The 26,568-nt window shown below is 38.8% G+C and overlaps 1 protein-coding gene across 3 annotated transcripts in view; it reads left to right on the top strand.

Annotated features, from left to right (window-relative positions):
* Positions 1–1,631: 1,631 nt before the first annotated feature.
* Positions 1,632–26,568, top strand: part of LOC119734312 (retinoic acid receptor RXR-alpha-B-like) — a 39,815-nt gene continuing 14,878 nt past the window's right edge. For 2 of the 3 annotated variants that reach the window (XM_038207746.1, XM_038207745.1), the window contains exons 1-3: positions 1,632–1,827; positions 13,871–13,918; positions 23,607–23,993. In XM_038207746.1, coding sequence (XP_038063674.1) covers positions 1,806–1,827; positions 13,871–13,918; positions 23,607–23,993 — 457 coding nt within the window. In that variant the 5' untranslated portion in view covers positions 1,632–1,805. The remainder of the gene's footprint in view (positions 1,828–13,870; positions 13,919–23,606; positions 23,994–26,568) is intronic. The other variant, XM_038207747.1, reaches the window with a different exon arrangement.

The raw sequence follows: 26,568 nt of genomic DNA, 5'->3' as shown, positions 1-26,568 counted from the left end.
TACGGCGGTAGTGAATAAGTGAGTCATAATATATTGGATATACGCAATGCGCCAGGCATAGGCTATTTACGTTGGGGCTATTTTAGGATGTCTTATTTTTTTAAAGACAGTTTCGGCCCCTATCTCAACGTTCACCGATTCTTAACTGAAGGTATATAATCCTTATTAAATTAATTATGTCAAGTTGCCATCTTACGTGCATCACAACTGCATCATTCTTTTGAAGTTGACCCCGCCTTCTTCAAGTTATTTCCCTTTTTCGTTCAAGAATGAACACGTTAAGTTTGAGCCTGCTGAGGGAAATCCAGGGTTCCTCTTTTATCCCGGGCCAATTGCCGGGGGTATAATTTACCCACCCCTTTCTGCCATGTGTATTTTCCTGGCCTGCCACCTTACTCGACACCACCACCGATATCACTCTACAGGACCTCCCCATCAAATTCCCCCGGGGCATCGTGGGCGGGGCCCAAACCCTCTCCAAGGGCGGCTTGACCTGATTTCAGGCAATATTGTTACTCACAATATCCGGACCGTAGTATACAGTAGCGCTGTCACCAAATGTACGCGTAAACTTTTAGGCGACTAGCTAGCTAGAGAAAACATGAAACCGCTTATTACCTAATAAATTGAAATGGACATTTACTTCCACCCACCCATCCGTTCAATGTTAACTGGAGGTTGATACTTAAAAAGGGGGAAAAAATGGTTGACACTTGTTTTTCTCCCTTTTAACAGAACTTCTGTTAAGATTAGATTTGCGTGTTTGACTCATAACTATTAAGTGTATCTTTCAATAACCTTAGATGATTTTTTGTGTTGTAATGGTTCAATTTGGTCCCGGTACGTGCGTTTCAGTGGTCGGGTCGGGGTCACAACACACACCCCTATAGAATTAAGTACCCCTCAAGTAAATTTAAATCCACTTTGTGAGGTGTGTCTGTTTATTTGTCACGGTAGTGAGACCTTTATATCTTTCCCCACGATTTGGCTCGAGACCCCCGCCCCCTCCACCCCACCCCGATGAGGCCACTATTTTGAATGTGTCCGGCGTAGCAAACAACTGGACAAAAATCACATTTTGAAGACATTGCGTGTTTGAATATTCGGTAAGGTTAATTTTAAAAGAAATCAGTAAAAAAGTGGGCTGCTGTGTGAGAAATAAATGTACATAAATAATATTCCAAATAAAATCGGAGTTACGGGCGGGTCTGGCGTTAGGAGTGCATCGAAAATCAGCACCCCATGCACTACGTATCAGCCGCTGAATCGGTAAGATCACATCGTAGGAAAACAAATTTATATATGCTACCAGTACTCGACCCCTATACGTATTAATTACAAAAGGCAAAATCGGATCTCACACAGAGTCTAGCAACACATTTTTCTATTTTGTTGACAAATCCAATGTGGTTGGATTATTATATAATCTACCTCCATGGTGCAACACACTGTTACAAAAAAAGATGAAAATCGAAAAATCTCCGGGTCCTGTATGTGCGTGGGAAGCCAATAAATTTACACAGCACACGTAAATTTTTCAACACCGACGTATCGGAACCAGACTTGACCTATTTTTAGAACAATTCAATAGTGGACACATTTCATGCAATTATATAGTCGAGTCTGCGACCAGACTTAGGTAGACTGGCGCGAGGCATCGTGACCTGGCACAGCGCAAGTGGACGACAATGTGAAATTTTGCAGAAATACATCCCTCGAATTGCTTTATTAATTGGCAATTTTCACGTCATACATTTTGGAATTAGATCTTACACCAAGGCAGAGGCATCTGCAAGGCATCCATCATGGACGGTATGTCCAGTATTGGTGAGTGTGGTTGGTTAATTGTGAGTAAACTCTGTGTTGTTTTGAGAGATGCTGAATTTTGCTGGTCTTCGTTTTTGGGTGATGTCGTGTGTATGCGCATACTGTCGTTTACGTGCTGCAATAACCATTGCACGTACGACGGGGTCATGTGAGGTAACACAATTAGCATCGCCACCGCCATAAATCATAAAACTTTTGCCTCGTCTTCCCTCTAAATAACGGCACAGAACCCGGTTTACATGTCTTATAACCTTAACTGTCGAATGACAAATTTCATACATGGAATCGTGTACCGAATTTTGAGAATATTGGCCGTGTTTTCTCGGCCAAATATCGACAATCGGCAAAATATGTGTCCTCGATTGAACCTGCAAGTGTGACTGTGTTTGACCTTTGAATACCAAAATGGAGTGCATGTACTTTTTCAGTGCACTTATCTCCACACAGTGTTGCACAAGATGTAGCAAAATGACACTGTGCACATACCCAGTCTTACATAATGTAGGTCATGTACATGTAAGTCTACACATGCTACATGTTCTACCAAACCTGCAAATTGAACTGGAAGTATTCATAATGATATTTATGTCGATAACTTAGTTAGTATAGTAAGATTTAATAGTCCTAGTTGCCAGGCACATAACATAATTGAAAGATCAGAGAATAACAAAAGGGAAAAAGTTGCAAACTGACGCCACTTCCGCGATTGTGTACAAAGTCTAGGGAGAGTCAAGAAATTGTTCTAAGTATTTCCTAACAAAATTGAAAACATTTCTGAGTCGCAGATTCATGTCTTATCATCATTTTTGCAATGAATGACCTTCATTAACCCTAACTCCCCAGCATAATTCACTAGGAACCGTACCCATTCTTGCAAATTCCAACACCCACATGGGAAATCGTACACACACACTGTTGGACTTAGTTTCTGGAGGTATGCCAACCCCAGTGTAAAAGACCATCAGTTTAGGGGTACTGTACCTATCCCAACAGATTTAAACAAAACCTGCTGTTGGGCTTTGATGGGTTGGGTTCGGTTAGGGTTAAGATGACATATGAAGTTTTTGAAGAAAAAATGGCATCAGGTTGCAACATTTTTTTCTAACAAAATAATGTCAGCAACTTGCATTATCTGTCATGTCTGTTGTTAAAAACAAAATTGGTTGGATAGTGGACACTTTAAGATTTTTCTCCCCTTTGAAAGTTAGTAATTTTTAGTAGTGGATACTGGGGAAAGAATGTTGCATCCTGACACCACTTTTTTCATCATATATTATCTCAATGAAGGTCAGTCACTGTAAAAATGTTGACAAGATGTATGAATCTTGTCAAACATTTCCAATTTTGTTAGAAAATTCTTTGAAAATGCACTTGACTCTCCTTAGACTTTGTACACAACCAAAGAAGTGGTGTCTGGATACTACATTCTTTCCGATACGAGTACTACAATTTAGCAGATAACTCATTTATTGAATTTGAATTAACCTTCTAGAGGCATATTACTACATGTAGTATTCATTTTGGTATAAATACCATCGCTTGATTTTAACTGTTCATCACACTGCACCTGCTTGCTTTCATTTCAAAATGTACTTGTCATTTTTCACATACAGCACATCTAAGCTGTGCTATTCATGAACGATTCCCAAGCCTAAAAATGCATTACTAATGGCAAACATTACACTAATAACAGCTCAGATGTACATGTAACATGAGTACATGTAGATATTGATGCCATAACCCTAACGTCCTAGCCATTACTTTCGGATAAAGAACTGAGTACATGTACTACAGAATACTATGAGTGTTGTGCACACAGTGCTAGTATGTTGTAGCTTTAGATGAGGTTAGGGTTAAATATTGTGTCTGCCACCCTGTTTCACATTAGCCCAGGGAATATCATGAACATGGCGATTGTGTAGAACGAAAATCCACAACAGAAATGTCATGGATAGAGGGCAGGGTTTTGATTTTTGGGGGGAAATTTTGTGGTAAAACCGACACGAAAAAAAAAAATTGCCATCACTGCGACGCACCATGAATGCGCAAAACCTTGTTGATTTGCATGGCTTCAACTGAGAAGTGCGTTTAACTGAAAAATTTGTAAGAAAATTACATTTTCTACCAAAAGATGCTGTTCAAAAGTGCAAAAAAATAGGGCAATTAGAAATAAGAAGGAGACTGTTTCAGGTGGCAGAAGTAATTTTGGAATGGAAAAAAAAAAGATTTAATTAAGGACCAAAAAAGATATAGAGGGGCCCATAACTTACACAATTGCAATGAACATGACATTATGCAAAGTACAAAAAAATATGTAACAAACGCCAGGAAATTTAGCTTCATATTTTGCTGAAGAAAAACCATTGATTTAACAAATAACAATCATTCAGTGTTGGGTTTTTGCACTTCACCGACAAAAAACAACCCAGTATTGAATTTACATCAGCCCAACCCCTAATGCTACTTCTATTCTTATGAATATTTAACAATATTCTTTTTAATGTAAGTTGTTTTCATCCATTTCCTCCAAACACTTCTATTGGTTCCATAATAGGCTTCCATTTTCATGTGACTTGTGAGTAATTCCGGTAGTTCTGTTATAATCTTCACTTTCAGCAGGAAATTTCTGGCCCTGTAGAGTTGACACACACATTACATACAAGAGCCCTTCCTCTGATAAACTATACATAAGTAGTGTGGGTTTCGAATCAAATCTCAACTACAATGTTTCCAATAAAACCAGTCTTTCTTTCATTTTTTTCAACTCAGAATGGTGAATTGGTATTCGTGTAGAACTTTCAAGACCACACAGGTCATGTGACTTCAAGTTAATGTCCCCCTTTTTTATCCATCAAACAAAACACAAAACACTAGTCTAGCCATGTAATCCGATCTTTGTCTATGCCATCAATTATCTTTCAAATTGTTAGGCATCTGTTCTTTCATAAGATCAACTCATAATAGTTAACCAGTTGGCAGCTATTGGTCAAACAGTTCAAACAAAACATTGAGAAAACAAAATGAGCTCCAATACGATGTATCTTAGCAAAATCCTCTGGTCTTCCTAAGTCAACTTTTCTGAATTAGAATAAATTACGACAAAAAAAATGGGAATTTATTCCATGCTTTTGTGTCTGCATACGTATGAATGATGAAACAAAGTGAGCGGTGGTCATAACAAAATCAACAAGTATTTTCTTTAGCTTTATCATCAGAAATTGAATTGAACTGAAATAATTCAGTGATGATGACACCACTAGACTATCCCATTGAGCCTCATGAGTGGGGGTGGGACTGTACCCTCGTACCCACTGACCCATGAACCCAAGATAGGCAATCAACAAATAAATCACCATTGAAGATTACAAGATATTCTTATGTCACAAGATTGTACGGTATATTACATCATAATATCACCAGCTTGACCCTTTGAATATGGTAAGCTGGTGTGTTGGTTTAAAGTGGTGCAAGCTGGAGACTGGGTGCCTTGTATTCTATCATTTGCCATTTATTCAGTTCTGTTGTCGAAGATTTAAGGGTCCATGAAATGAATTTTTCTAAGGAACATATTTTGCGCAACTTTCTCTTTTAAATGTATGAAAACTATTTGAAATCCTTTTTTTTGGCCATTTTTTTGTGCACGATCATATGGAGGCGTCTGCGTGTTGTCAAGGGTAAAAGGTCGAAATTGATGGTTTTCGTATTTTTCCTCATTTTGCCCATAAAAAAATTAGGGTAGGGGCTGTCAGAATAGGTTAAGTAGGGAAACTGGACGCAGAACTATTTTTTTTTTGGCCTTACATACATGTATGTAATTACATAGTTTTGATCCAAAACAATTGGATTCCATTACACATGTATACCGGTACATTGGTTTTTACATTTAAATGATCACCAAATATTTGAATGTCAATAAAAACCTTAATTAACAATTTAAACTACTGGTACATGTATCGATGCTTGTGGTATCAAACCATGTTAGGCCAAGTAAATATACAATTAATTTCTTGTCCAAGCATTTTGAAAAAATTGAGGAGGCAGGCACTCCCCCCCCCCCCCCCAAGATGGCGGATGGATTCTTCCATTTTCCCAACTCTTTTTCCGATACAAAATTCTGCCCAAATGAGCCGCATTCCTTTCTACATACCGGTAGCTACAAATTTGTTGGAAATGTATTGACAATATAATGTGCAAAATATATTGCAAATGTATGAATTAAAAAAAGGGGGGGGGGAGTTTAGTGGGACAAAAGGAAGCGGGCGTGGACAAGAAACTGATGAATTTGTTTACTTGGCCTAACTGATGCACGTACACTGTAAGAACTTGAGGTTCCTTCAATAGGTTTGTTGGGAATGAGTAATTGCAGAAGTTATTGCATTCATTTTGACCACAGAGGTCAGAAGGTCATGGATAGAACCAGAGCTTGTACATGTACTAATCCCTCAGTATGCCCCCCCCCCAAAAAAAATGGCCATGGCAAACACAATAGAGGGTTCTCAATTGTTCCCTGCAAGTTTCTCCAACTTTAATTCCTACATCAACACTGCTTTTGTGAACCTTGCAATTGTGTGGCCACTGCCTATTTATGGTACATGCACAATACATGTGCATTATTTAGTGTACCGTAAAATTATATACATAATACGTACTATACACGACTGTAAAGGTGTGAGTTTTACAAATCTTGGCATGCCTGTAGTTTTCCATTAACATCTGATACAGGCAAGCATTGTAATATCGCTTGTAGTATCTCTTAAATGCTAATATGTATATGTAGGGATTAAAATCTCCCACACTGTTCCGAACATAGGATTACAATTTACATTACATGTTTTTTTCCAAATGTTTAGCTCGAATATATTGCAGTGTGTACTGTACTCTCAATTGTTTTCATTCCATGTTCTTTTTAGGATGGCGAATTTGAAGGCTTTTAAAATTTTTGACTTTTTTCCAAATCTCAGTGTCAAATATTGATCTTAGCTTTTGTTGATAATAATATTTACATGACATTTTTTAGTGTTTTTGTCAAGGAACCGAAGCTTGCAATTAATGTATTCCTAATTCCCCACCATGTGATCTTGCAACATGTTTCAAGTACATGTACCGTACAATCAGTTTCTTAGACGAAAAGTTGATCAAAGATCAGGGCGTTTCATTTTGGAGTAATACGGCAGCTCCTTTAACACGGCCAGAGTGCAATGACCCCGATTTCTGGACATGCTGAGGAATTTAATTTCGTAGTCGGTGAGTCACGTCAGCAAGTCACAAAGTTCACTTTGTGATTGTCTCACATTGAACGTACAACAAAGTCTGCAATGTCATGATCAATGGGTATGGTGAATGTACACGTAGCTTAAGGCTGCACACTGATATTAGAGGGAAATTAGCAATTGACAAGTCGGCCACACGGAATTAATTTTTGGTTTATCATCTCCGCACCTCCATGTCTCATTTTCCTGTGAAATTAGCAACTTTTATTGTATCTTTGTTTCCCTAAGGAAAACTTTACCTGCTGTCTTGGTGACTTTGCAAACATAACAGAGATGTCCTAAATTTCCTCTTTTTGTAAATTTTCCACAGACATGACAGAAGTAAACACATGTACCAAGCAAATTCAGAATGTTGAGGTTACTACTATGGCTTAATATTTTCATGGTAGCAGCAGGGTTCCTCATCTCAAAACCACATACATACAGTATATTGTTTTACACTCAAAACTCTTTTATAAAATCATATTACTCTAGTAGGCGTATTTTATTTAAATATTAAAAAAATTGATATCAGCATGCAGTCAGTTTTGAATTGGACAGTACGGTTTAAATACAAGCATTAACCATACATGTACTTCTGAGAAGAAAAAAAGCCAGTGAAAAACCCCAAGAATTCCACCACAAAACCTCCTCAGAACTATGGCAGGCATTGCTGGAGTTGATCTTGGCTGGGTACCCAGCCTCAATGCATGTCACAAGGGTGTATAATTGTCTTGGCGTCCAGTGTCTGAGCATATGGCCTGCCAGGCAGGGTCTGGTGGTGGACCACATGGAGCCTCCTGTCAACCGGTAGTCACTAGCACTTTGCTGTCAGAATGTACAGAGATCCAGGCATGGAGTATTGCACAGATTTAGGGCCCACTGGTGTGTATTTCCAGGGAAAAAGATGAAAAGTTTGCAGGAATACGGGTACTAATGTTGAATTGTTTTTGTGAGTGAAACTATAGCTCCATGGTGAAACTGAAAAACATTTAAAATCCCTGCAGTTCATCATTCTTGACCAACAACAACTTACATGTGTACTTGTATCTTTTACGTGCTGTGCGCGTGGAGGTATCCCCATTTATTTAAGTTTTAAAAAGCATTTTTGTTATGTTCTCTTATATTTCCAAATTATACAAAAACCCATTTTACTGTGACAGCACATGTAAACATGCATAGTACATGTACATGTAAAACCAATAATATTTATGGGAAAATGTTATTTCCCCAAATCTTTGTTTTACAGACAGCACCGGTACATATCAATTTATGCATGTTTGTACACCTACATGTACACTAAATCGTAAATAAAATTAATTACCTTAGCATACATTATGTACACATGTCGCATCGGAGGAGAATTTTCCCGAGTTAAAGAGGTTGTCACCACACATTGGTACAATGTATGGTTTTCAGCACTGCATAACAGTACCAGCCTTGGGTGTGTCTAAAATGGGTACCCAGACCTACATACAGTCAACGTCACTCACTACGATTGTCAACTGACCCACACAATGTACCGGTACATACCACTTGCCAGTAGCGTTAGACAAAGAGAAGTGGACACTAACAGTTATTTCAATGGCATTTATAGTGCAATCTCAACATTGAATTACTGATACACATGTAACCATCCATTGATTGACCCCCAAGTTGGAATGGGGTCATGCATGTGTACAAACATGTAACTGACCTCCTTGACCTGAATGTTAGCTTGTCAACACCAGTCCTGCATTTTTGACCCAGTTACAGCTGAAGTTTACATTCTGTAAATTCAGTCTATTTCATAGAGACCGTAAGCAGTAAGTGCAGCAAAAGCTTGATTAACGCCAGAGGACAAAGGTGCTTATTAATATCAGTGATGTTACAATAGAAATATCCATGCGCGCGCAACCATTAGCACGTCCATGCCATGAAAATGTCGCAGCACGATTTTCTGCTATTGTAAGCACAACTTTTCTGCGAACTGTTAAGCAGGGCTATGAAATTCGGCTTAGGTGATATAGCCAGTTACACAAACAGTGGAGCATTTATTTGTGGATTTGTATCAAGAGAATGAAAGTTCACCTGAACAGTGTCGAGGCCATTGTTGGAATCAATAGCACATGTTGGCCCAGTTTGAGAGGGGATTTGGAGCCTGAAATGGGCCAAAAACAGCTTCTTGGATGAAAAAAACAACTAGGTCAATTTATGTAGTTTGCAGACTGCATGGCTGAACACAGTGAAGTAATCTGGCAATAATATAAGCAGTGTGTACATGTACATTTACATGTAGATCTCATGATCTGAAAGACTTGTTTATCCATTACAAAAGTGCTTGACACATACTTGTGGTTTTGTGGGTTTTTTATTTGGGAACATATTAACAGATACAACCAGGAATTTCAATTCACTACTTATAAAGTGTTGGGTTTGAATTACCCGTAAGTTCTAGGGCTGTCCTTTTCCGAATAATTTAGTATTTGTTTATTCGAAAATGCATCTGCCCGAATATTCGAATATCGAAACTTGTAGATCAAGTTTTACACATTTGCCACCTACAACAGTGTGCGGCGCCGGTCAAAAGTTGTACGCAAAGGGCACTAGTTAAAAAACTTAAAATATGTGTGCTTCATATTATGGGCCAATGGAGTGTATTGCAGTAGGCCTAAGTATACCGGTAACTGTCAAGGGCTTTAACCCGCAAAAAGTATGGGAACAGTGAAACGTCGTTGACAAAAAAGTTACCATCGACAAAAAAGTGGCATCTGACATTAGAGCGCCGCACCTTTACGATGAAAACAACATCACAGTGCGTGTGTACAAACGTGCTTAGTTTTCTTTTCTTTTTTTAAGAATATTCGAACCGGCAAAAAGCTTTTCCAATATTCAGTTGTTGATCGAATATTCAGTACAGCCCTTGTAAGTTCTTGTATTTGAATCAAATATTGGATCTTCCGATAAACCCTTTAGTGTTATACATCTAATAATTAATGCCGAAGTTGTTTGAAGAAAACACATGTGTGTTAGTTACACTTTTAGATAGATGTGTCATTCAACAACTATGAGAAACTGTATGGAATGAACCAGATACCGGTACCCTTTGTGTATGATTTGCCTCCCTTTTTTATTCTTTTGTGCTGGGCCCCTAGGCTCAAACAGCCCTGTCCCAGATTCGATTGAATGAAAACTGGACAAAAGATTAAGTTCTCTTCCGGTTTATGATTCAGCCCACTTTGGTTTTCCTCAAAAAGTCTGAAGTTTGAAAGATTTGGAAAGAAAGTGTTTTGTAGTATTTATTTGCCCTAGAGATACTGTTGTGATGCATGGATGGATACATACATGTACATGTGCATGTGTTTTTATACATGATGAATGGTAATATTAATACCGTACACTTTATGTGACAGTTTGCTTCTTCGTGGAACAATGGGCCCTAAAATGTATACATGTAGGTGGGCATTAATACCCTACACCCCCCTAAAAAAGAAAGAAATAATACTAACTTGTACAATTTATGTACAAAAAGAAACGGTTTGAAAAAAAAACAAGTAATTTTCTTTAAAATAGATGTCTGTTTTAGTTTTTCCTTTTTGTTAAACAATATTTTTTTTCATTGATTTTTGTTTTTAGATCTTTGGATGTTTTCCCCAGGCAGAGGTTTTAGAAAATGAAATAAAACTGAACAATTTACTTTGGTATTTCTGTCGTCTAACTACCGGTATTCTGACAATACGTTGGGTGAAAATCGCAAAGACGTTCGGACGCATATGCTAATTTCACTTATTACTCCCCCCATGATTGTTTGGCCTGTCAGTCTTTCCTAGAGTATTTTGTGGCCGATTGGTTTTGTTTTCTCATTCCTGTCGTAACGAGTCTCCTCTGTGGGCGAGATTAGATTGACTGGTTGCCTTTTTTCCCTCACACTTCCCGCACGTGCGAGTCTTGTCACATGGCCGTCACCACTCATCCGTTAAACCCATCCACGTGTGCCGCCGTCCAGAAACTGGCAAGGAATTGATCAAGGAGTTTTGAGTTTGAGCCATGTGCGGCGTGGCTCACGCGACGCTGTTTGTCAGTGCCGCATCCGTTGACGCATACGAGCCATGTGAGGAGAGAGCCTTGTGAATTTCTTACAAAATTGCCAGCGGTGTTTTTGTTGTGGGCACTTTCATAACCAGCTCCGTGTCAACCGTATGCATTTTCTTATATCGATCTCCATCCATGTGTTTTATAGCTCATGGTTAGACTTATAATTTGAATTCCTGTAAACCATTGTAAGCTGATTTTCTGTTTATTTGAATTGTTGTGCGTAGGGGTGTGCATTTACTAAGGTCAGCACGATAATACTGCCACATCGGTGTCTCAATGCTGCAAGATACAAGTGTGTACAGTGAGATATAGGGTAGCTTTATGGTGGAAACTGCAACTTTTGCGCACGTCATAAACGTGAAATATGTTTTACGTTTCTACATAGAGCTATATTAAATTACTAGAGCGCTAACTCGTCATTCTGCGCGCGGAGACGCTTTGAAGCCGTCCTGGGCGCAGACATTTTGAATTCATGTGCGTGTTTGTAGAACACAATTAAATTAGATGGATTGAATTTTGTGTACTCTACATGCAACGCGCAAGTAAAAAAGGGCAAACAACTTAAGCGCATCATGACGGTTAAAAAAACGTGAAGGCAAAAAGCATCTGCAGCGAATACGTGCACATGTTGCGCTGTTTGCGTAGAGCAAAATGACATGCTCATTTGCTGATCGTGCGTTTCGGTTTTGGGCGTATTGGCTTCGGTAACGCACCGGTATGGAATACAAACGCAGATATGCAAATGGCTGTACAAAAGCCGTACACAATTTCTAGGTCTCCATAGGTTTGTGCACAAACATGGATGCGCCCAGCAGGCATTACTTTGTACACGAAGTTAGCGCTCTAGTAATTTAATATAGCTGTATGTGTTTCTATGTAGCCTGACTTTCATTTTGAAAATCTCGACAAATGACATTCACAACCTTTATTTTTCATAATCTGAGAAGTTACTCCATGTAAGTTACATGTATTTGTAATGTTGGTTACAAGTACCCGATCCCATAATCTGTACCAATTCCTGAAATCAATGGTCGGGTACTCGGGTACCCAGTTCCACTGCACAGCCCTAGCTGTGCATATTGTACTACACAGGTAATTTCAATTTGTTGACAAAATAATGCACATCAGTAGAATATGGCACAGTGGTGGTGTTGTGGACGTGTTTGTTTGGAAGGAAAGCCTTCGGGTACATTATACATGTACACGTACAGTTACTTACATGTGTGTAGTCATTTACATGTACCTCTACTACAGGAGAGTAGGGTTGAATAGTAAATCAGGGATTATCTTTATCCCACTAATCCATCAGCTTGCTAATCTATTTAAAGCTGAGGTCACATGCAATTACTGAAACCCTTTGCCATTTATCATGCCTAATGAGCCAATGTAACAGTTATACGCTTGTGGTCAGCATGCTTTAACAATGCTTGTTCATTAGAGCTAATCATCTGAACATTACCAAGTGCCCTTGATTATCACAAACAAAAAGCTCAATTAAGTGGTCTGTCTAGTACTAGGCATTGATGTGGACCAAACCAGATTGAAAGGTCTATTTTTATCTTTGGTTATCTACATGTATTTTTCTTGATTGGGAATATCTGCTGACAGGCGATGGTTTCTGAATCGGTGTTTTATTGAATTACTTCAATATTGATACGTTTTTGACACACGCTCTTATAACTTGCATATCAAATTTGCAGACTTGAAAATGCATGTCTTGTACATTTATGAGAATCTTTCAATTTAATTATGTGTCTCAGTTTTTATTTGTGGTTTCCAAGCTTGTAAACTCAAAATCATCTGAATATTTCAAATTTCAAATGTCATTTTGTTTCCACCACAGCTCATAAAAAAACCCACTAAATATCACAAGGTGTCACCAAGCTGACAAATTGTGCGCTTTTAATAGCTTTGCCATGAAATGCACTTTGTGGTAATGTAATATTCAGAAGAAGACAATTTTGTAAATGCTTCCCTAAAAGCACATTGGAGTTTGATTGCATCATTCAAAATGGCCAAAACAGTTGCTGTCTGCAGTACATTGGAATGCTCAATGTCAATGAGAAATTAACAGAATGTTCAGAAAGGCTTCTTTTTTTTTTATATATCCTGGGTGGATTTGTCCTGTCCACCTGCCAAAAATTCCCGGCTTTTTAAAATATCACCGGTTCCCATGGAAAAGGGATTAAGCCGGGACAATCATCTAAATGTGTCACTAAATGAAAAAAAAACGGCTGTCTCAAATTTGTCCTAGTTGTGCATACATTGTACATTCATTGTTTGTACTTGGGAAACATTTTTGTAAAGGCTCAAACTAATCCTCAAGTACAAAGATAACGCGGCAGAGACCATGTGTACAAAGATAACGCGGCAGAGACCATGATGCACACGTTAAAAGCATCTGCTTGTTTGTATCAAATTCAAACACTCTCTTCTGTGGCAACTTCCATTCTTGTATGCACCGGTAGCCCTTTTCATTGTTGGAGCCCCGACATTTCCTCTTTTCAGTCTGCCAGTAAGCCGAGTGCTCAGAATTCATCCTGACATTTGCCAGCAATATCCATATCTTTTGTTGGGACGAAACAATTCAATGTGTGCCCTTTGAAAAAAACATCGCTTGCTTAACATTTTTGATGCTGTTTAACCCGTGAATATGAACAAATTGTACATTTTGGTCGATGGTTGTAACATTTCTGACTTTATTTGTCTTATCTATGTAGGTAAAGGTCGCCAATCACCTGACCAGTGTTCACCGGGATCTGGATACTGTACGTGACCCTAATTTATTCTCTCTACCCTATTTTCCTTTAAAAAAAACAAAACCAACACCACGCACCATAAAATTTGTTGTAATTTCTAGGTTAACTTTTGGCACCTAGGTATTTGTTTCATCCACGTAGTTTACTGTCTGTAACATCCTTATCAGTTTCACATATCCTGCACATGCCTTGTCTAAACAATGCGGGTTGGGGGATTTAACAAACAAGCAATGACAGAAATTGGACGGGAAGTCGTAAGCTGGCATTTCCAATATTGAAGGGATGTTGACCTTTTGTCTATTTCCACCCTGTGAATGTGGAAATATCAGTTTGTATTTATCCTCACTTCTGTGACCTATTGGTGCATGTTGTAATTGTTTTCCTCAACTGAAACACTTTTTTAAAACGTATTGTCCATCGTTTGTAATTTGTGCATTTTGTTCGTTTGAAGCACCAAACGTGCTCAAAATCTAAAGAAGGGTGTTGAACAACTAACCTGATGAAGTTTCAGCTCAGCTTCAGCTGTATATTTCGAGAAAAAACAAATTCTAGGATCTCGATTTCAAATCAAAACTTGCTGAATCATGTTTTGAATTGGGCCTGGAGTCAGCGTCCGAGACACATTCTCACTGAGCCGATTGCAGCTATGCGATGTCACGCACTGATCCGACAAATCATAGCAACTGCGTGTGCGTTGTGTCAATGCTTGCGCAGGCTTCGCCGAATAAAAGAAACGAAATACTAATGGAAATTTCCAACAGTGCGTCTTAAGACGCACCGTTGGAAAGGCCTTCTTTCATTGATTTCTTCAAAATGACAGGTTGCCAGAAAGAATAATTTCACAGGGAGTTTAGTCCCCTTACTATGTTTCAACCAAGTATGTTTTTCAACAATAATTACGTCAGTTACCTTTTGGATAGCTGCAAATGATGGACTGTGAGAATAACGTTGTATTATATCGGCAGTAAACAGTTTTATGACACAAGTTTTACACTTTGTTCTCGAACCGCACGTGCTTGTCAGAACCTTGCCCAATCATAGCCAGCCAAGCTCACATTTGTCCACGGACAACCAAGAAGCTGGCCTATGTGGTCAACCTATGAACAGCCCATATGCAATGCACTTGACACATAAACCTGGTCATTGTGGCCATTTGTGCCTTGTGGCCATTTTAGTTGGTCCCAGATGTGGCCACTTTAGACAGGTTGTCTGCATCACATATTTTTTATTGCATTGATAACTTGCTTGATAACGTACATATCTCATTGATATTACTGTCAACTAAACAAAAACAAAACAAAAACCTTCATATGTTGCACAGCACTTTTCTCTCTGTCAGTTTGTGCAGTTAATTTTGTTTTGGCTACGCAGACGCTTAATGAAATGACAACTTAAAATTGGCACTTTTGGTTTGCAATTTTTCCACATAATAAATGAAATTAATTTTCCATGAATTCGCATCACATTCATAAACCTACCGGTATGAGTAATAATGTCAATAATACATTTCTAATAAAATTTCACTCATTTACAAACCTCATATGGGATGTACATGTACAGGTCTTATACATGTACTCATACATACATTTATAAAAAAGTACTTACAAATAGTCAGACACAATGGGTATTTCTTTTTCCATTAAAAAAAAAAAGCGACTGATGAAAAATGCCAAATGGTTGCATTGTTGGTCAAATCAAAAGCAAATGAAATCATCCGTCAGACAATTTTTGTTCCTTCTGCAACTGCAGTCTACCCTTCAGGCCCCTCACACAGCACATTTCAGCTTCTCCCACTTTGAAAAATCTCCACGGACCGTGCATTTCATATATGTACAAAAGATTTTAGCTTTCCATTACAATTGTGTTTTTGGAAATTAAACTAGCCGTGACTGGAGGCAGTTATAGGGAGCACAACTGCAGGTTATTATATTGTAATGTGGAACCGATGCTGGCAAAAAGCCAATATATATCTGCTATTGCAGCGTTATTTGGTTTTTATTAAATGTCAGTAGGCATGGACGCTGTGCTCAGTTCTACCGAGGGTTTGGTGTGATTTTTTTAATGCAAATTCTGGCATCTTGTGTCAATCTCAGGCGATGCTCAATACCCATGTACTTCAAAATGACTGCACATGTAGTGCATGTGGCACCGGTGGGAATTTTTTAGGCTAGAATATCTGTATGAAGAAATGCATGCAGTGGTACATTGTACATGTATCTTTTGACTAAAAATGGGGAAACCTACATGTGTACATGTACATGTAAGCAGTCCTTCATTTTTAAGGAGCGCGATCGCGCAGGCGCTCCTACTGCGCTCCTCGACTGTCTCGAAGGAGCGCCAAAAATAGCGCTCCTCAGAAATCCAAAAGAGGGCTCGTCAAACACGGGAAGTTTAAAAATAAGAAGTGATAAAAACGCAAGGATTTTAAGTCTTAAGCTACACGTATTTTTCGTTGGTATAATGCCCAAACTCACGTTAATATGCCGCTGGACATCGCTAAAAATGAACGAACACCGAGCTCGTACGCACTGTATAAGATCGTGTGTGTACAGCGGTTGTATACTGTGCGTGCACAATCTGCAAATCGCATAGAGCTGCATGAAAACACGTGGGCCCGTACGTGCGAGTGCAGCAATGACTGGTTCCCGCTGCGCCGCGCACTAAGTCCCAATGAAGGCATGATGAAAATGCGGTAACCAGTCAATGTAAAAGTCGCGGGCGGTGCAATGCACTGCCGTACAGTGTTTTGCGTGCAGGCCGGACGGAATAGACATCGTGAATGCCAAGAAAACAACGATTGAGAAGGACGATCTTTGCAAGCTTATTCACAGAACTTGATCTTTCTTGTCTGTGTATGTATTTCCCGTGTTCATAAATTTATTTTGAGGAAGTTTTACTGGTATGTGAAGTGAAACGATGCAGCGTACGTGTTTCACCGAAATCCTATACCGTAAAACGAGTCTCATTGCCGGCCCACCACACACAGTGCATCACAAACGCTCGTACTAGTGCGAAGTTCAGACGTTGTTAGCCAGTTTCTCGTCGTGACTAGCATTGTGTATATGGCATACTTGACCTGCATTTTCCATTATTTTTAAGATTATCGACGGCAAATATTTTCGATAAAACTTAAGGCAAGTTTGTGTCATTTTGAGGCCCTTTTTGTATAGCTTTCGTAGAGCAATTGAAATAGTTCTGGCTGAAAATGTCATGTAATTTTAACGAATCTGAAAGCAAATATTCAGTTGCTTTATGTGCTGTTTATTAACTCTCCATTTTCAAAGTATAATCAAGTGATGAACCAACTGACAACTGTATTAAAAAATGAAAGCCTAAGCAGTAGTCAAACCTTTTATTAATCTCCATTTAGTTAGTTTTTTAAAATAAATTTTACCTTGTCTTACAGTTACAAAAACGAAAAAAGTAACGCAACTTGAGCATATGTTATTATGCAAAAACTAATAATAATGCAGCCCCTTGAATAAATCGTTATATTCAAAATAAAACAAAAACAATGGTAACCCGTCGTTTTACCGCTGTTTATCCGTAGATTTTAAGGAGAGCGATTTGCTCTCCTCAAATATTTGAGGAGAGCGATTTATAGCTCTCCTGGATTTTCTTTAAATGAAGGACTGTGTAAGCCTATGCATGTACATGTACATGTGTGTCTCTCCCATTAACCCTAACCTTCCAAATCCTCTTTGCAAAATAGAGGATTTTGCAGGATTGAGGCTTTATGGCAAAAATGTGTGGCTGATTTTGGAGGATGCACTGTGTCAAGGTCTTAGGCCGGACCTTGTGATGTTTATGCTCAGTCGTGCATAAATTTAGACCTAGATTATACTTAAAATCCTCTGCACTGCTCCAGGATGTCACTGGCTCTGCCTGAACATATTGACAGTGATTGCTGGAGGATTGTGCAGGATTGAGGCAGTGGTCACCCTTCCAAGGACCACATTCAAGAAAAAAACGAATGATTTTGCAGGATTGCGTTTGCATCCTAGCAAAAACACCTAGGGAGTTAAGGTTAATCAAATTTGTAGACATGAATTTGGAGGCAAATTTCAGCCAGGAGTTGAACCCGTAACCATTTGATTGTGAGGCCTCTATACTTTCACAATATCCTCCAAACGATGCACACATTTTGTTGAAATCCTTAACTTCAGTCAGAGATACAGATCAATGCATATTTTTCAAACTAACAAGTTTTACATATTGATTCATCGGGTACATGAAACTATTTTGTACGATTAGCCCATGTGCATACATGTATGTACATGTACATGAACATGAATGTACCCCGGTACATGTACACTGAAGGGTGTATATAATTATATGCCGTTCACCTCCCGGAAAATGACAAATTGGCCGATGGTTTTTCGTGGAAGAGTGAAAGTGGTTGCTTGGAATCTGCCCAGTATTTATTGACTCAGCGGTTAGGTCCTTGTGGCCTTTGCACCTATACACATCAGGTATACGCATTTCACTGAAAAAAATACATAACCAGGAACACTGTAGAAAATGAGTTGAAAAAGAGGCGAACACATAAGTACATAATTCCTGTTTCATATTCATGTATTTTTAAGGATTTTAGCCTGACCTAGAAAAGGTTGGTTTCAAATGTCGCTGTGAAGTGATGTACATTTACATGTACCTGTACTGGTCGAATATATTAACTTGAGTACATGTACACTGGTACAAGATTAGGTAAAAAGTGCTAGAATATGATTACTACGTACATGTACACGTACCATGTGCAACACTCAGTAGTTGGTTGAAATGGTTGAAATAGTCCAAAACTTGGAGAACGGGCAATTGATTCTAAATTTGCACTTATTCATGCACATCGCATCATAAATTACCCAAATGTCTGTGATACTCAAGTTCGATAATTAGAACTGACACGGTCGCTCTGGTGATAAATCACGTTGGGAGTTTTCTAAGCACTTAACAGGTTGATCAAAATGTCACACGGAGATTTTTGGGTATGATTTATTTCCCTCACTGGGGACCTACAGTATCTAAGCAAACAACTCAATATGTGTAGGTCTATTTGCCTGTATTTAATGCTGTCGTTATTTACGGCATGTGGCATAATGATGTTCGCCCAGCAGTGACATTCACTGGCAGGCGGCAAATTCTTGTTATGAGGATAATGCATTAAAGAGACATGGGAACCAGTGGAATTGGAACCCCTATGGTTTGTGTATAATACACTCAATGTCATGTACATGTGTGAATGATCCAAAAACTAGCACCCCCTAGTAGCTGCACACTTCAATGTATTCAAGAACTTAACTTTTGCATGTGATTGTAGGCCCCTTTGGGCCCCATGTGGCTTTGTCTCTGTACATGTACACACACAAACACATCTAATGTACATATGGATGCCTATAGATCCTGTTGGTCAGAACTTCAGTGTAAGCCTAGGCCGGCAAACCATGGAGGAATTCTTATTCCTCCATGGGCAAACTAAAGTAAAATAGTACTAGCTCACTGGGTATTGATAGCTGAGCGTTCGTGCGATGCACCCTCATCAGGGCAATTATGTACATTTATGATTATGTACATGTACTGGTACATGTGCATATCATGTATATTTGTACCCATTCATGGGCATATTTACGTGTACATATTGTGCTATACATGTACAGTATGTATGTTAAATATGCAGTCATTCACCCATGGAAACACAAGTGAGACAACAGGCACGGTGTTCTCTTCTGTTGAGTCGTATAGCAATACATCTCAACAGGAGTAAAAAGGCTTTGACAAATGATGACAATTACTGGTCTGGTATACCATTGAGTGTAACATAAACCACCATATTGCTTCTCAATTACATTAAGTACAATATGATCTGTATTACTACTCCGCAATATGTTCATTTTTTGTTTGTTCTTTGATGTCATCATTTGGTATTTATGTCATATTTGCAAATACTACTTAAGGCTGTGTACTTGTTTACTTGTCTATACTGTACATGAACCATAATGTGGACTTTGAAAAATAAAAACGGACAAATGTCAGACACATACAGGGCGAGTCAAAAAAGCAAAACCCAAATGTCAGGACTATTGTTTTAGTGAAGTTCTGCATGTAGCACTTTCTAAATTTAGCAGAAAGCCCGATTCATAAGCTTTCTTTTAGTACAAGAGTCATTCAAATCACTCATGTGCTTTTCAAATTACGGAATTTTAAACACAACCACTGTTTTAAAGTTCTGTCCACGGATCACAGAAAAGGTGTGCGTTCTATGTGATTTGTGTTCGTTTTGCTGAAAGAACACTTACATTCTTGTGATCCGTGGACAGAACTTTAAAATGGTGGTTGTGTTTAAAATTCCATAACTTGAAAGGTACATGAGTGATTTGAATGATTTTTGTACAAAAAGAAAGCTTATGAATTGGGCTTTCATATCCTAGATTTTGAAAGTGCTACATGCAGAACTTCACTAAAATAATGGTCCCGACATTTGGGTTTCGTGTTTTTCTACTCACCCTGTACACGCAGTAAACAAGTTGTAAACATGCAAAATGCTTACAGGTTAGAATTTCTCAAAAAATAACCATGTTTGGGAAAATGGCAAAATAAAGAGGGTTTTGTGGTGGGAATATCGGAGATGTTTAAGGCAGAGATGTAAATACATGTACCATCTGGCCTGCATGTACATTTCTGTACAATCATCTGTTCTGCCCCATTTTCAACGGATATTAATAAATTATTTGACATCTGGGTAGATTCGCTCTCATGAATTTCTTGACTATAATAGCAATTGGTTTATGGGGTTTATTATGATACCATCTCTTTTTAGGGCTCAACAATCATAAGCCAATGCATGTGAATTAGTCATATAATCTTCATTTTCCCAGTTTATTGGGGTTTTTTCTTTCCTTTGCCAAAAGTATTTATGACCGTATAAATATCTGACCGATATGTCCTGCATTTCTAATTTGATTCCACTTTGCACAATAATACCTAGTGTCAGAACCAGAAGAGAGTAAAATTATATTTCAAGTGATAAGAACTGGAAATTCCATTTTAAGTAAAATATAGAAAAAAAGAAGAAAAGAAGAACTATTTCCAAACAATAAAACCAAGAATAAAAAGTATGACCAAAAAAGAGAGTTAAATTTTGTATGAAGGGATTTTTTTCCCAAAATGAGTCAAAACAAACAAAGAGTGAAACTATGTTTTAAGTGATAACAACTGAAAAATTCCAATTTAAGTAAAATGAAACCAAAAATATGAACGAAAAACCAAAGTATTTCCGTTTAGTGTTGATGGATTTTTTCCTCCCAAAAATCAAAACAAAAAAGAGAGAAATGATGTTTCAAGCGATAAAGCGATTGAACAATTTCAATTTGAGTAAAATGAAACAAAAAAAAAAATGAAAGAAAAGCAAAGCATTTCCAAGTAATAAAACCATGAGTAAATATGTAAAAAAGGTAAAATGTATTACTGAGGGATTTCATTCCAAATGAGGATTAGGAAGATAAAATTCCTTCAAATTATGTATCTTGACTTCCACATACAGTGTTCTGTTATTGTTAGGTATGCAAGTTGTCTTTATTACATCATCTACATGTTTGGCTACTTGTATGTAGGCTTCGCCTCGTTGAATGGAACATTCAATCTTTCAGCTCAAGAAAATATTCTCACCATTGCACTCATAAATATTCATTATTTGTATGATAACCAATGTGTTATGGTGTACTAGTAAATTTAGTAAATTTAAAAAAAGAAGAAAAAAAATAGTCATGACATTGGGAAAATCTTGTACGTTACATTTATGTGACTTTGGGCCACATAATTTCCTGCACACGAACTTGACATACATGTACCATCAAGCATTCCCACATTATACTGTTCATCAACAGTCGTTGTCAATTGTCCAGGCACAGGCGGACATGTGGAACAGATTTTTAATGGAGCGTGGATGCGCGAGTACCGAAAATGCATCCTGCTGCTAGACTGTGCATGCACTGACGGTGGGTTAGGACGAATGGTGTGTACATGTAAATAAACATGTACAGCACTGTACACATACTGTGCATGTTGCACTCAACAATGTACATGTACGTTACGTACATTGATCCTACATTGATCCTACTGTCCTACACCGCACACTGTACACTACTTTGTATAGTCATACTGATTGAAATCTGCTCACACAACACACACGCAGCACACAGCACCCAGAGCTGACTGTCTGGACTGTCTGTATTGCATTACCACAGGTCACGGTCAGGTCAAATGCACGTCTATTTACATGGGGAACCCGCTAGCGGTAGCCATTTTGTCTGACTTCACCGAGACCTTTTTGTTCATGTGAAAGAGCACGCTGCGTGCCCGAACAGACATTTGGACAGACCTCGTCCGGGAGGCATAATTGAAATACAGATGTTGAGGTTTTATTTAAGTGCTCTGTTGATAGCCATGAAATTGTATTGACACATTTTTGTTCCTATGTACACAAACGTTGTGAATTATTTTAACATAATCTCTTCATAAATTATGTATGCTTGAGGAATGAGGTTATTCAGATACACAGGGCTTGAAATATTAAGTTGCATTAAAATTAGCCCCATAAATGTGGCCTATTTACTGGACTACCTCCGTAAACATAGGCCACACATCCACATGTACAAAAACGTGTCGCACTTTGCCAAATTTTGATTTTCACATTTAGGCTTATTTTGTAGGTTTTTTTGGCTTTAGAAGCATACTCACCCTCTTTATAGGCTAATCAGAAAGTGCTGCCTTTTTCAGATGTCTATTTTTCGTGAAATTTCCAGATTCATTTGCACACGGTTTGCGTATCAAAATTTCAACATGAAATTTCACAAAAATTAGACATCTGAAAAAGGCAGCACTTTCTGATTAGCCTATAAAGAGGGTGAGTATGCTTCTAAAGCAAAAAAAACCCTACAAACTAAGCCTAAATCATGTGAAAATCAAAATTTGACAAAGTGCGACACGTTTTTGTACATGTGGAAGTGTGGCCTATGTTTACGGAGTCAGTCCAGTAAATAGGCCACATTATGGGGCTACATTAAAATATAATGTACATTGTATACATGTACATGCATGCTACATTACACTGTACATAATGTGCCATGGTTATCTTGTACGTACATTTCATTTCATTTTGGGGAAGTGAAAGAAAAAAAACAAAGATTCATGTAAGAGTGAAAATGATATTTTGTGGAATTTAAAGAGTGCGTGAAATTGCTAAAGAGTAGTGCCTGTAGAAAAGATACCATTGCACATGCGAAAACGACATTAAAACTATACATGTAGTTGTTGCACGTGTAATGTGAAGTCATATTAAGTTCACATTTTCTTATTACCTCCGTCAAGGAGGTTACGTTTTCATCAGATTTGGTTGGTTTGTCTGTTAACAAGAATACTCAAAATGTTGTGGACGGATTTGCATGAAATTGTTGTTATAGGGTCGTCCACAAGCACAAATCAATTAGATTTTGGAAGTGATCAGGATCTGGGTCTGGATCCAGGATTTTTTTTAAAAGATTCTTCACCATTTATGCAAGTATTTCTTTGGGGTGTACTGACAATGTGGCGGGGAATTGTTTAGCCTTGGCGGAGGTTTGCGCTCTCTGAGTGCTTTTTAGTTGATTTTTATTTTTATTTTTGCAAGCAATAATTTTGTTGTTGTTTTCTTTTTCTTGTGCAGATTCGATCAACTCCATATCGTCCATCCAGTCCCCCACCAGCACCATGGGTTCCCCACCCCCGATGTCAAACTCCCGCAACATGGGCTCCCCACCCCTCATCACCTCCCCACCCCCTCTCCACAGCGGTATGATGCACTCCCCGGCAATGCAGTCCCCTACCCTGAGCAGTATGGGTGGGTCTGTGTCCTCCGTCTCCTCCCAGGAGGACATCAAGCCTATGATTGGACCCTCGGGGATCCCCACCCACCCGATGTCTCAGTCCATGATGTCACACATCTCCTTGTCCCCGTCCTCAATGCTGAATCAGGGGGCGCACTCCCCGCTAGGAATGCCGGGCTCCTCCTTGAACAAAGGCATCTGTGCAGTCTGTGGAGACAGGGCCTCTGGTAAGGATGAATTGTAGAGAAGCCCCCCCCCCCCTCCCCCTTAGAAGAGACCTTGTGATTGGTTGAAAGATTTTCATGGGGGGGGGGGGTGGAACAGACTAATCCAGATACCTTAATTAGTAAGCATGTCGGACATGGAATCCAACCCACACGCATCACAGGTGTTTTTAAATTTGAGGCATGCGTTATTTTTAGCCACCCTTTCCAAAGGAGCGTCGAGTGTGTGCGTGCATGTGTGATACAAGCTGCCAATGATTGTCATACCACCTCAGCACATGGCCTCTACCTAAGGTTGACATATCAAATGAAATTGTCCATGCCAATGGGCAATGAGCATTTTCGCAATCAAATATTTACGAATGTGCCGACTACATACATTTGTATACATGCACAACTCGCAATGCAATATTCATGTTTTGGACAAGTAATGAACAACATATGTTGGATATGTACCGGTACATGTATGCACCTAGAATTGCTTGTGGAAATTCAGACGTCAATCTTCCTGACTTTTACCACAGTTATTGGCGAATTGCGTCTCTGTCTTAAACAATTTCATGGATTGGGATACAGTCATTACAGTCCCCTGTACGTGTTTTTTCCTTTTGGAATGTCTTGTACGTACTCCGTAATTTTTCTGACAGTTGCCTATTGTGTGGTGTTGTAGGGATGACTTGCAAAATAGGAAAAGAAAAACACTGAAAAAAAAAGGAAAAACACCTAATTTTAGCTTGGTAAAAACTACCAGATGCCCGAAAGAAAGAACTTGATTGAAAGGTTTCGAAGCTGTCATCTTCAGATTGCCATACGTACTGCATGTAATTGACTTTGTCTCCCAGTTAGTGTCTGTCATGCATGGGTTTTGAGGCACGGTTTACTCTCCTAAGCCTGCTGAAAGAAAGAAAATGATGTTCGGGAGAAGGTTTTGTTTTGTATGTGTTCCAGCACAAAACAGAATTTTCGCAATAATTGGGAATCAAAAATAGACAGTTTCGAAATTGAAAGAGTTCCCAAAGCTATTTTTGGCGGTCACGTCAGACTCTTATGTCCATACAGTTCCCATGGTAACACACCATTGATATGGTTTGAGGCTTAAAATGAGGAAAAATACAGGATGACCACATGTGGAAATAATGCCTTTCATTGTCCATCCGTGCTGGTGTGTCCTGCCTTGTTAGCGGCATTCTTTAGAACCCTAAGCATCTAATTGCATCCCCTCATTAAACTTGTTCCCATGGTTACTCACAAAGTCTTCATCTATTAAGACTCTTACTTTTGTGCACAGCCAAAAAGCGTGCAGTGATAATTTCTTCATCGTCGACATGATCAAGAGGTACACATGTGCATCAGCAGATGAAATGACCCGACATGAAAAGTACGGTTTGGAATAATTGTGCACCGAATGCTACTTGGTTTGGTCCTCATCATTTCAACAGTTTAATATTTTATCTTATCAACATTTTCGTCATAACAACAAACGTTGGCATTCCTTCTTATCTGGTCTGAATATCAGTCGGGGCTTACCAACCTGGTTATTAAAACAGAACACTTGTTAAATAGGACCTGTACATGTACATGTATACATATGTTTGCCATAGGTTTTGCCAGATTTACTTGGGGGTCGTTCTTTAAATTTGGGATCCAATTTTTTTTTCAGTCCACATCTGACATCTGTGATTTTTATAATTCTGGGTGCACTCTTTAACCCTAGCCTTCACAAATCCTCCAAAATCCTCTTTGCAAAATTGAAGATTTTGCAGGATTGAGGCTACCTGTACATGTACATGTGCATATGGCAAAAAATGTGTGGCTGATTTTGGAGTATGCACTGTGTCAAGGTCTTGGGCCCGACCTTGTGTTGTTTATGCTCAGCAGTGCATATATTTTAGGCATAGATTATACTTAAAATCCTCTGCACTGCTGCAGGATGTCACTGGCTGTGCTTAAACATATTGACAGTGATTGCTGGAGGATATTGCAGAATTGAGGCTGCTTGCAATTTTTACATGGAGGCAGTCAGAGGATTTTGCAGGATTGAGGCTACATCCTACATGTAGCAAAATGCTTAGGGAGTTGGGGTTAAATGAACCCTAACCACCCCAACTCCATCAAAATCCATCCCCCATTTTGGTGGATTTTGGGGGACTTGGTCCAGAAGGCCTGGCGTGACTGAATAGTGATGGAGTATGATGGACTTGGGCCTAATGGTCTGAAGCAGTGCTAGGGGTATCTGATTGATTTGCCCAGCTTCCTGCACTGCTATTGTGAAGCCATGTGTAGCAAATAAGTCCATGAATGTCAACCAGTGCGTCAGTGGTGGATTCCATTATGTCATGTACAGTTTTGTATTGGACGCACACTGATTGATGGATTTTGATTGACTTGCTTCAGTTCCTAGTAAAAGATGCTAGGGAGTTAGGGTTAATGCAGTCGTCCTCCAAGAGTGATTATGAATAGCAAACTACCGAACAAACAAATACGAAAAAAGTATTTGAAGTCATTCTTAACCCTCCTGCTATTTAAACATGCAGTCATAGACAGTCCCAGTTCCATCCACCTCCTTTGCTATACTTTT

This window comes from Patiria miniata, unplaced genomic scaffold (assembly GCF_015706575.1).
Source record: "Patiria miniata isolate m_02_andy unplaced genomic scaffold, ASM1570657v1 HiC_scaffold_27, whole genome shotgun sequence".
In the NCBI taxonomy this organism is placed as follows: Eukaryota; Metazoa; Echinodermata; class Asteroidea; order Valvatida; family Asterinidae; genus Patiria; species Patiria miniata.
Note: the sequence above shows the minus strand (reverse complement) of the source record. Positions and strands in the feature narration are given on the sequence as shown.